Source organism: Acipenser ruthenus, chromosome 1, assembly GCF_902713425.1.
Source record: "Acipenser ruthenus chromosome 1, fAciRut3.2 maternal haplotype, whole genome shotgun sequence".
Lineage (NCBI taxonomy): Eukaryota > Metazoa > Chordata > Actinopteri > Acipenseriformes > Acipenseridae > Acipenser > Acipenser ruthenus.
This window is the reverse complement of record NC_081189.1, coordinates 12,426,768-12,439,073: the sequence shown is the minus strand read 5'-3', so window position 1 is coordinate 12,439,073 and position 12,306 is coordinate 12,426,768. Positions and strand designations below refer to the sequence as shown.

The 12,306-nt window shown below is 42.1% G+C and overlaps 1 protein-coding gene across 1 annotated transcript in view; it reads right to left on the bottom strand.

Moving 5' to 3' along the window:
* The window catches only part of LOC117403557 (ras-GEF domain-containing family member 1B), a 138,693-nt gene extending 126,630 nt beyond the window's left edge, over positions 1-12,063 (bottom strand). The window contains exon 1 of the mRNA XM_034925301.2: positions 11,725-12,063. Within this exon, the coding sequence (XP_034781192.2) occupies positions 11,725-11,793 (69 nt within the window). The 5' untranslated portion in view covers positions 11,794-12,063. The remainder of the gene's footprint in view (positions 1-11,724) is intronic.
* Positions 12,064-12,306: the final 243 nt, after the last annotated feature.

Here is a 12,306-nt window from a genome sequence, read left to right as displayed (position 1 = left end):
ACGCCGCAAACAAATACAAATAATAATAAATAAATACATAAGGGCGGGACACTCCGCCACCCATGTCTATCCACTAATATCAGTTCAGTGAAGAGATTCCACCTATGCCACTTTAGGTCAAGAATCCCCAAATCCCCTTTGCATTTTCATTAAGAGGCTTGTGTTTTCCTTTCATATTGGGTCATAAAAATGTTGACCGGATTTGGAACCTTTGCATCCACATCTGAAGATTCCAGATTCCAGATATAATCCAGACACTGAAGAGGACAAGGAGACTGCAGCAGCTTTAATATTGTGTTCATGAGCAACAACAATTTACTCAAAGCTTCTGCTAGTGTTTTCTACTATTATAACAACCTTGACTTGCATAAGAAGGAAAGATATTGAGTGAAATAGCTCGCATCACTTGATTTTCAAGGTGTGGTATCTGAAGCATAATCAACAAGTACAGAGAAACATCATCTGTAATTGACAAACCCAGGACTGGAAGACCCAACAAGCTGTCTAACATGGATGAGCAATACTTGAAGATAATATCCTTAAGGAATAGAAAGAAGACAAGCGTTGAATTGACAACAGAACTGGCAGAAGGCACAGGTTGTTGTCCATCCATCAACAGTCCAAAGCACCTTTGACCATTGTTCCATAGTCTCCTTTTAGGCAGTTGCCAGGCACCCATCCTGTTACACTATACAAAGAATAATTCTAGTCCAGGTAGCCTGGTTGAATTTCCCAAATTGTTTTAGGTTTGGGGTCCATATGGACTCCAGGCGTAGTGTATCGGTGGGCCCGACCTTCTTGCGTGAATATCTCAAGCACCGTGGTTCAAAGCTTGTTTGAAAGTACAGAATTAGAGCTTTCCAATGATGTATTGTATGTCCTGAACAGACATTCCTAAGCAAAATTACAGCAAACCGAGGCTGTGTGGTCCAGTGGTTAAAGAAAAGGGCTTATAACCAGGAGGTCCCCGGTTCAAATCCCACCTCAGCCACTGATTCATTGTGTGACCCTGAGCAAGTCACTTAACCTCCTTGTGCTCCGTCTTTCGGGTGAGACGTAGTTGTAAGTGACTCTGCAGCTGATGCATAGTTCACACACCCGAGTCTCTGTAAGTCGCCTTGGATAAAGGCATCTGCTAAATAAACAAATAATAATAATAATAATAACCGAAACTAAGGCTTGAGTCATGTGACATGAGTCAGCACCTAACTTTCATTTGTTGCCTATTACTCGGTCACTTCAACAGATAGCATTCTGGTTTCAATGTCATTTAAAAGCGCAGGCTTTGTGCTTTCCATTGATGTCAGGCATGCCCGTATGCGTACTTTGTACCACCCCCTCATTCAGAGCTCCAGTGCTGTGCCGCGCAGCAAATCGATAGGTGTGTTCAAGTGCCTGTAACTCAAAAACGGAAAGAGCTAGGAGCACAGCCAATATACCAAATGAAAGAGGAGGCTTGGGGCCCGTGACATGTTCCTAGAATAAACTACAGCATCCAGAATACAGTGGTGCCTTCACTTGCCAGGAGACAGCTGTGCGCATTGGGCGTCTTAACCATTTTTCATAGCATAAACAACACATTATACCAAACAATGGCTAGAAGTAAAGGAAAAGCAAAATAAAGTGTTCATATACACATTTTCATTCATTCATTTACTCCAGTTGTTAGTTATATGTTATTTTATTGCTGGGGTCCGCTTGCACCCTAGGTTACCAGGAAAGTCTGTTTTTGGTGTGTCCTTATGAGGGTTAAAATCAGCCACTATACGATCACATGTGTTGTTTATCACAATGTTGCTTATTGAAATGTTTTTTAATGCTTCTGTAAGCTAATTGAAATGTAAAATGGTGTTTATACCTTTATATTATTTTAATGCAGTTCACGATATAACTCTGAAAATAAGCTGTAGCTGGGAATGCAAAGGGGCAGCAGAATGTTGATTACTCTTTGTGTTTAACAGAGTTGCCAAATAAAGAAAAGAGGCTTGGTGAAGCTCCGCACCGTCTCCCTGTGTCTCTTCATCTTTACCCCCTTTCACACTGGCATGCTCTACTTGGGTTGGAACCTACCCAGGTCAGGACCCGGTGTCATGCGGGTCGGCTACGCGATTTCACACTGCTTTTGATAATCTGACTCATGGTGTGTCTCAAGCAACAAAAACCTTCCTTGCGGAAGTGAAACCTTCACTCGGGCGTGGCTGGGGCCTGGGTTAACCTGGTTACGACTCAGGTACGTGGTTTCACATTACATGGGATTGTGACCCGGGTAGCCAGAAGCCAGGTCTGGACCCGAGTAGACGTGCCAGTGTGAAAGGGGCTTTTGATTCCGGTGAAGGGGTAGGTGGTAAAGTGGAGTGACCCACGCAGAAAAAGGGACCCCACTGCAAATGCATCTGTCATTTTGTTTTTGTATCGAATAGTCCAAGAAACTAAATAAACAGCCTTATCTTTCAGTGATAAAATGAGATACTGCACATACACACTATTTATTTTCAGTAGAGGTTAGAACAGATCGAATACTAGTTATCAGCTGGTTTCACAGATCCACTAGTGCACTATTTTTGGACTACCTTACCTAAGGTAACACTGCAGATCAGGGTCTGTGAAACTATCTGAAAGCGTTTTTATCTAGCAATGTTATACCAGGACATCGAGAATCAACAGTAGGTAGATAGTTGCCTAAGGTGCACCCAGAGAGAAAACATTTAACTTCCAAAACTGCTAACAGTCTAAAAATTACACAGCTCTCAACATACTGTAAAGGTTTGAATTCCAAGCACTGTGATTTTTAGGGAATAGAAATAACCCCCTTTGTTGATCTTAAGCTTATGGCATATGACAATGTTAGACTCCATAGCACACTCATTAGGTATTGCGCAAAGATGTTTGTCCAGGGCTTGTTGGAGCTCTGGCTGCTGGGCACAAGCACTAGCCAGGTGAGCTAAGCCTCATTAGAGAGGTGATGCATGTAGATGAATACGTACTGTAATTAATAAGTCACAATCTACGAGCACAGCAGGTTTGGGGAGATGGGTGTTACTGGAAAATATCTAGCATCAGAAATCTAGTTTGTGGGTGGCTTTCTCCTCCATATCTTTATAATAAATCTTGCCCTAGTATGCATGTGCGCAATGTCATTGTCTGTGTTCTGTATATAATCACATTGATTTACCACACCCTAGGGCCATAAACTGGTCAAATGGAGAGATTACTATTAAAAGAATAAGGATCATTTCTATTGTTACAAATGCAACAACTCGGTGGGGTACTTACAACTACAATTAGTGCTGTGAAAAGATCCATTAACTTAAATGGATGATAATGTGTAAGAAGTAAATGATTCAGTATTCTGAAAAGTGTATGTTAACCAATATATTGTTGTGTTGCGTGGAAAAGAAGGAGGCTCACTCAGGATTGGCAGGTTCTCTAATTCACGGTTTATTAAGCCGGGACTCTACACTGGGCAAGTAAAAGCATGCTGCTTTACCAGCCAGTGGTACAACTACAGCTGAGCAGCGTAGTGCTACTCAGACTGACAAATAAGAAAAGAAAGAAAATACAAAAAACACACTGTTTCAGCCGTGAGCTACAGCCACTAAGTGAAGTCTATGGTTTCCCTTTGCTGTAGTCCCACTTCTCTTCTGCTCTCCTTGGTTCTGTCTTCTGCAGTCTTTGTCTCACTCCAGCTTGTCTCTCTGTTTCAGCAGTCCAGCAGCCCGTTACTTATTCCTGTGTCCAGGGCAAGCCCCTGGTGCACCAGCCACCAATCCCAAGCAGACACGGCTTCCCACTCTTGATCCCCTGATGGTTGCAACATCTCGTCCCTTGGTTTTGCCAACAATGTTGCAACTGGGTACCACTTCCACAGCAAGCTGGGTCCCTGATTGGTGGCGATTCTCCCATCTCTGACGTCCCCGAACACCTGCTGCATTGAACTGTTGAACCTGGGTCACAGAACCTTCCCGAAAGCAGTTACAGCAGACCCAGGATCGTTATAATATACAGTATTTATTTGTGGTTAATTTAGCACTTCCAAATACTTACAATTGATCCAAATACTTTAAGGGTACAATTTGCAAATATTTCGGATTTCGTTAAAAGATGTGAATACAGGCAAATTCTCTTTAATAAATAAATATGGAAATTCAATCCCAGACTCTCCAGGGGAGGTCTTTCAAGACACAGCATTGCTGCATATCTGCTTACAGATGTTTAATCTACAGGGGTCTGTAGCATTACATGAGTGGTTTATTATCATTCCTGATACAATTAGTCTTCACCAATGTACCTTCTCTTCTCTCTTAACACGCGTATTAAATGTCGGGAATGTTTCTAGAATGAAACCTGCCCTTTGTCTTTGGTTGTAAAATGATGAGATAAATACATGCAAATGTATGCCATGAACACAGCAGGACTTCTGACTGCGAGCTGCTTAGGGAATAGAAGGGCTTGCACAGGAAGCCACATACATGTTCATCGCTTAAAGGAGTCGACATAATCATGTCAAGAAAAAGAATGCCCTTGAACAGTGTCCTTGTGCAAAACCAACATGTTTATTTTTCAGCACCGTTTGTGGTTCTATGGGGTTCTGTGATAATACTTGCAGCTTTACAACACAGGGTGTTTTTTTCATGTTTTTAAACTTGGTCAACATATTTAGCAGTGAGGAACGACAAGGGATTGACAGCACTGCTGTCAAGAGCCCGCCCTTCCATCCAACTGCATCCCAACACAGTACTGTCATTGATCTCTGACCTTGAGGAGCAAGCAGCCTCTATGAGACAGGCAAGTGATTCAATGCATTTATCATGCAAGATAATCTGGGCTACCAAGAACTAAGCAGACCACAGACAGGGGCTATGGGCTCGATATCTAAAGCTTTTTACTCCAGATCGTTTATAAAACACTCGTTTGCTCAAAAGAACAAAAATACCTGACAACGAATACCTGACAACGTAAGACTACGTACAAGATAGATTACATGTCTGAGTTGTTTGTTTGGAGCACAAGGCTTTGAGTATCTATCTCAATGTTCTTTAAGAACATTGTTTAAAAACAAATATGGAATAGATTTGTAATAGGCTCAAATAATGCGACTATTACAAAATAGGTACATGTCAGCAATTAAACATTGTTTTATAACCATTCACGTAGCTTATGTTTTCATACTCATTTCAGTTCCCTAAATTCCATTTATATATTATTACTAATACTAGAGGTGCAAGTTCCTATATATTTAGTTTCATCCCATCTCAGATTGCACTGTAAAACCTATGGCTAGGCAATGCTATCTCAATGGGGGCTTTATTTTAGATGGGTGTTTACTGTTTAACTTTTAAATATGACATGTTGACAGATATGTTAACTTAAACCTTGTTCTTTTCCACAGGGTTCTGTTTTACCTACTAGGCTATACATGTGCAGTATCTGTATCTGTCAGATGAAAGAAGATATGTTAGTGTCTTAGTACTTTTAAAATACATTTAAGGACCCTGCTATATCATCTAAGGTACAGCTTTCTTTTTTCTCCAAACTCTGCAACTGTGAGTCAAAACTTGCAAAAGTAAAGACGATAAAAAAATAGGTGCTACTGTATTAATAGGAACTATTGTATATGCATGGAAATTAGATGTTTTAGATGAATTAGATCCACGTCTGTGCATAAATATATTTAGATTAAGTCATGCATAACTAAGAATGCCTAAAGACTATGTACAAGATAGATTACATGTCTGAGTTGTTTTTATTTGCCAAATTGGACAATACTGTGTACAATTATAAATTGATGAGTCAAATCTAGCCCAAACCACAATGAATGAAATCTATTCTGATGGCCAAACTGAAAGTCATTGCCATGTTGACAAGGACACCCTTGTAAATGAAGTGGTTTAATTACTGTATGTCTGTTTCAAAGAGTAAAGTGGTTAACTTCACCAGTGGGGAGAAAGAGCGATACCAGGGGTATCACATCGATATACTTTAAAGCAGGAGACGATTTGTTAACAGTAATAGTCCCCTTTTTAAATCCAAAGATAAAAACAGTAATTTACTGTTAGATTTTTACAATGCTTCAAAACAATAGCAGAATATAATTGGCCAATGGTCCTAACTGTTGAAGCCTACACATTGCTGCCTGCAGCCTATGGAATGAGCAGAATAGGGATCTTATGCCTGTACATAGCATGCTGTGTGGCAATGTGCCCCGTCCCTGTGTGCATTTGTGTGTTGCGTGCGTGTGTTAATGTTGGTGTATAGTCATTGGTACACGGGATATAAACGGGTCTGTGTTTCACGTGTATTTAAAAAGTGTAGATTTGTATTTAGGCACGAGGAGAGCACAAATCACTTCACGTGCTGGTTAAATGTAATATGCGAGCACGGGGTTGCACAGAATTAATTCACGTGCTGGGATTCAAGTGAATAATTAATTAGTAATTGAATCCCAGCACAACAGTATATATAGATGCACATTTCTGTCAGTCGGGGTTAGGTGTTCGGTGAGTGGAGAACGGGATTGGAGACGGAGGTAAAGAGAATAATAATAATAATAATAATAATAATTATAGGTAAATCTGCTCACCGTGTTTTGTCTGTGTAGTCCGTTTTGTTTGTCTTTTTATTTTGGCGTGTAGTGCCGTGTCCCGTGTTTTTGTGTTTAAAACCTTTTATTTTCTGTTTATTAAATGCTGAGCGCGATCACGCGCCCAGCTTATACCAAACCACATCTCTCTGTTTATTTATTTCCTGCATCTGGTCTGACGCCACCCACTCCGGCCGTCTTTGTGACACGTGGTGTCCTGCGTGGGATCGACAGCGCCTCCAGGACTCAGGCCAGAGCATGAACCGCATTTTTTGGAAAAAAAAAATATATATATATATATATATATAAATAATTAAAATGGGATGGAAGGAGGATAAAGAGGTGAAGGACAGGGAGGAGGAGTGCCGCCTAAGGGCCAGACATCCACGGCGATCTAACAAGCCAACGCCGGGGTGCCTCCTCTGCGACCAGGATCATCTGTTCGCCAACTGTCCCTTCCGCAATTATGGGGAGGAGCCTGAGCGTCCACAGCCCAAGTGGGAGGAGCCTGAGCGTCTACAGCCCAAGTGGGAGGAGCCTGAGCATCCTACGCCTGAGTGGGAGGAGCCCGAGCGTCCTACGCCTGAGTGGGAGGAGCCCGAACGTCCTACGCCTGAGTGGGGGGAGCCCGAACGTCCACAGCCCAAGAGGGGGGAGTCGGTGCGTCCACAGCCCAAAAGGGAGGAGTCGGTGCGTCCACAGCCCAAAAGGGAGGAGTCGGTGCGTCCACAGCCCAAAAGGGCGGAGTCGGTGCGTCCACAGCCCAAAGAGAGGAAAGTCGGGGCTTCCATAACCCTAGGAACCAAGCTGCCAGCAGAGGGAGAATGCCTGCTGGTCCCACCTCCACCAGCAGAGTGAAAATGCCTGCTGTCCCCATCTCCACCAGCAGAGGAAGAATGCCTGCTGGTTTCCCCTTCCGAGGCAGAGCCGCACCAGTCCCCTGCAAGAGAGGCAGAGCAGCACCAGTCCCCTGAAAAAGGGGGAGACTACATGCTGCTCCCACCTCCGTCACCAGGAGACTACACGCTGCTCCCACCTAAACCGGCAGGAGCAGAGCAGCCGGAGCTGTCTCTGCCTCCGCCACCTTCACCGGCAGGAGCAGAGCAGCAGGAGCTGCCTCTGCCTCCGCCACCTTCACCGGCAGGAGCAGAGCAGCAGGAGCTGCCTCTGCCTCCGCCACCTTCACCGGTAGGAGCAGAGCAGCAGGAGCTGCCTCTGCCTCCGCCACCTCCACTGGCAGGAGCAGAGCAGCAGGAGCTGCCTCTGCCTCCGCCATGTCCACCAGCAGAGGGTGAATGCCTGCTGGGTCCCTGTCCACCAGCAGAGGGTGAATGCCTGCTGGGTCCCTGTCGACCAGCAGAGGGTGAATGCCTGCTGGTATCACTTCCCCCACCAGCAGAGGATGAATGCCTGCTGGTATCACTTTCCCCACCATCACGAGGAGAGGAGCGGGAGCTGCCTCTGCCTCCATCACCATCAGGGGGAGAGAAGCAGGAGCTGCCTCTCCCTTCACCAGAAAGACCAGGACGTGAAGCTGGCGGCCCTCCGCAGCCCTTGCATAGGCTGCTGAGGGAAGCATGGGGAAGAATCGCCTGGTCGCAGAGGCCGAGAAGAGGGCCAACACCGAACCCCGACTGAAAGAAATGTGCATCTATATATACTGTTGTGCTGGGATTCAATTACTAATTAATTATTCACTTGAATCCCAGCACGTGAATTAATTCTGTGCAACCCCGTGCTCGCATATTACATTTAACCAGCACGTGAAGTGATTTGTGCTCTCCTCGTGCCTAAATACAAATCTACACTTTTTAAATACACGTGAAACACAGACCCGTTTATATCCCATGTACCAATGACTATACACCAACATTAACACACGCACGCAACACACAAATGCACACAGGGACGGGGCACATTGCCACATGCCTGTACATAGCATGCTGTAAGGAGGAGTAGGGGAGGAGGTGGGTAAACAAAACAAACCAACAAAAGAGGGTGGGATCAAGTAGGCATTTTATACCAGCTAGTTCATTCTAGTATGTTTTTAAAGTATAAAGTTCTCTACTGTTACACCAGTCGGCATTTCCTTCATTTCTAACGTCAGTAACAAATACGAATTTAAGCTTGGGCTTGATTTATCAGAGGGTTAATGCTCTTGTTTTAAAAAGTTGCTACTTCCATCAGCTTCAGTTCTGCATGTTCTATAGAAACCATTCAATAAAGTCTTGACAAGAAGATGGGTGTAGTACTGCTTACATTTTTAAACAATTCATCTAAGCATTTATGTAAAAAAAGAACACTGAATGGAAAATATGTGCTGGAAGTTGCATATTTGCCTGGCTAGCTCTATTATAATAGCCAAAATAGGTAAAATGCTAAAAAATATTATTATTATTATTATTATTATTATTATTATTATTATTATTTATTTCTTAGCTGACGCCCTTATCCAGGGCGACTTACAATTGTTACAAGATATCACATTATTTTTACATACAATTACCCATTTATACAGTTGGGTTTTTTACTGGAGCAATCTAGGTAAAGTACCTTGTTCAAGGGTACAGCAGCAGTGTCCCCACTGGGATTTGAACCCACGACCCTCCGGTCAAGAGTCCAGAGCCCTATCCAAAATATGGCGGAAGAAAACTGTAAATGCTAGTTGCAATGAAAGTTGTCCATTAAATTGGTGTTATTTAATGGGCCAGTGGTCGTAATTCCCTGCCAATTAACCAATTAATGCTCCAATCTACTAGCTTTGGATGGGAAAGGGCTTGTTTGTAATTGCCGTTAAAATCTGCAGCGGACCATTCTTTTCAAAACCCATCATCGGGATACCAGAAGTGATAAGCAGCAGCTTAACCCTGGCAGGAAGCAATCCTCACAAGCTGCCTGTAATATGTGACAGAATTGGAGGGAACAAAAGAGTCACGACTCTCCATTGCATTCCCAGGCATTACCTATTATTAGATTTCACTACAAGACAAGGTTTAGTATATCTAAAGGTGATACAGGATGCTTCTTCATTTTAAAAGAGCTTGCTTTTCAGGGTTTATATGTGTTTAGACACATCTATAAAGTGCAAATCAAAACCACATGATTTTGTGTTCTGACAAAATGCTATTTCCCAGGTATGGCTACTAGTGGGCTCACTGAGCTCAAATTAAAGCAGGTCCCCAATATATGTGTCAGACCTCTGCAATTTAAGAGACATAATTTAAGGGGTGTTCAGGGTAGAGATCGATATAGGATTCTGTTTTTTTTTTTGTATACAGGTACTTTGATACATTGTGGCTTTGATAATACACGTGTAAAATTAAGGGCACTTTTAAAATAATCACCCAGAACTATAAAACACTCAATGGCAGTATGTATAGCAATAGTAAAAGAAACTATTACAATTATTTGACGAGATTATTGTGAGATCAGAAAAGTAGTCGTGTTACCAGCGAATAGAGTATTTGGAACAAGTTAGTCATGCCATTCTGTACCTGTCGAGGTAACTGCCTTACATTGCTCTCCAAAGTGCTGAGTGATGTCACTGAGTATATGAAAAATGAACACAAAAACATCTGAACATATACGAATGACAGGAGGCTATTAGGCCCATCTAAGCTTGTGTGGTTCTTAGTAGCCGATTGATCTTGTCAATGAAATGGGAGAATAGCATGTAGAGATTGATGAGCCGCACAAATTGTCTGAGTCGGCAGGCTCCTTAAGTGTACATGGTGAGCAGACTGTACACGTGTCACATTACAACCACCTGCCATGAAAGGAATCACTTTACCGAACAGAAACAGATTTGTAAGTAAATTGGAACGATTTCCCAGCTCATTAAATTACACCTGATAGAGGTGATGGGGATCAAACACACAGATCAAAATGTGCCTCAGAAATTCAGAAAACTGTTCAGATTTTTAGTACAGTAACAATGATTACCATAACACACTATTGATTAAATGATATATATATATATATATAGAGAGAGAGAGAGAGAGAGAGAGAGAGAGAGAGATAGTTGTTTTACAGTAATGATATGAATGCATTAACACATTTTAGTAAAATTAAAGTGTTGCCTTATTTAATCTATCAGATGTAAATTGAAAGAGAGATATAAAATAACAACTGTAAAATTACCCATTTACTGTAATTGGAAGAGACATTATTATAAGCTCCCACCACAAAGCACAGGCTACAACCAGAAGAGTACATGAGCGAATTTGCATCCCTTTCATTCTCTTTTAGTGGTCTGGTGTAAACTAAGGGACACCGCCCCCTAAAACAAACTTGAACATTCATTTTGAATTGTACACAAAGCCCGTTTCAAGACTAAGTAGTCCCAAAATGAAGTGAATGTTTTGTTTTCTTTTTCTAAGGCCTATGGATACAATAGGTTGATATGTCCAGTACTGCAGTCATCCATCTTAATGTTACACACCCATTGCCAGTGTGCTCTACAACTAGAGCAGCTTCAGCCACAGCCTGAAGGCCAGGGCTCTTACCTGAAGCGAGTTCTGATATTTGTAGATAATACTGAAAAAACACAGCTCTTCATGAGTTAAGTCCCCGTGTAGACTCTTAACCAGCCTGTGTAGACAATAGTGGTGCTTTACTTATTTAATTGAGTAACAGGTGACACAGTGGCTAAAAACCCAGTACTCCAACGATGGTGTTAGAAACAAGTTAAATTAATTTCAATAACCTCAACTTACCACCTAGAAAATACCTAATGAACCATTGGACTAAACAAGCATATAAATTAGAATGAAAATGCATAGAAACTTATGACAAGAGCCTCATTACAACGACCTGTATTAAATTAGTTGTCACAATACTGAAAAAAGCAATCGCCGAAGGCTTCACAATAAGTTTTAAAAATGAAGAGCATGGTTGAAAATATCAAGAATATTATCAGAGCACATAGCAGAGCCCAGCAGCACTGACAGAATTATAAAAGATGATTTCAAATTGCGTGATTTGATTCAATGCTCTTTGCAGTACATTAAGGAATGGCAAACTGGCAAGCTAGTCGATATCAGAAAAAGCTTTCTTAACTTTAAAAGGAAAGCCAAGTGAGGGTTCAGGTACCCTTCCACAACATCCACATACACAAACAAAAGTATCTTATTTCCCAAACCTACCTCAAACATAGGAGAGTTGCCCTTCCCTGGCAATGTGCAGCCCAGAAGCTCTGCAAGAAACTTTGCCATATACAAACAGTGTGGAGGTTTCCCCGTACAGATTCTTAAAAACACTGAGCTGTATTCCTTACAAAGAAGTCGACAGGCAGACAACCAGCTCTCTAATAGGAAGGTCCTGTAATAATTCCTTTGTCTGATCAGCAAATCCAGTCTGCATGCCTATCTTCATGCACTCTAAATGTGCACTAAAGAAAAGTAACCCATTGTTCTGGCACCAGTTAGCTCCCACTGGCTAAATAGCTGGTAAATCAGAATGAATGACCAGCCCCGTCCCTCTGCTTTTCATATCTACTCCCAGCCTTTCCCGCTGAATGTCACTATTATTATAGTATAGGAAAGGGACCCTGCAAAGGGGCGCCAAGACATCCAACACAGAGTGGGCACATTTAAAGTGTCTGCCTCTGAACAGATGCAGCAGCAAATTAAGAGGGCAGTTAAAAATTTTAAATATTTCTTCTTCATGGAAGCATTTTATTTTGATAAATGTTTGAAAGTATATTTTATTTTTAAAATAGAATACTG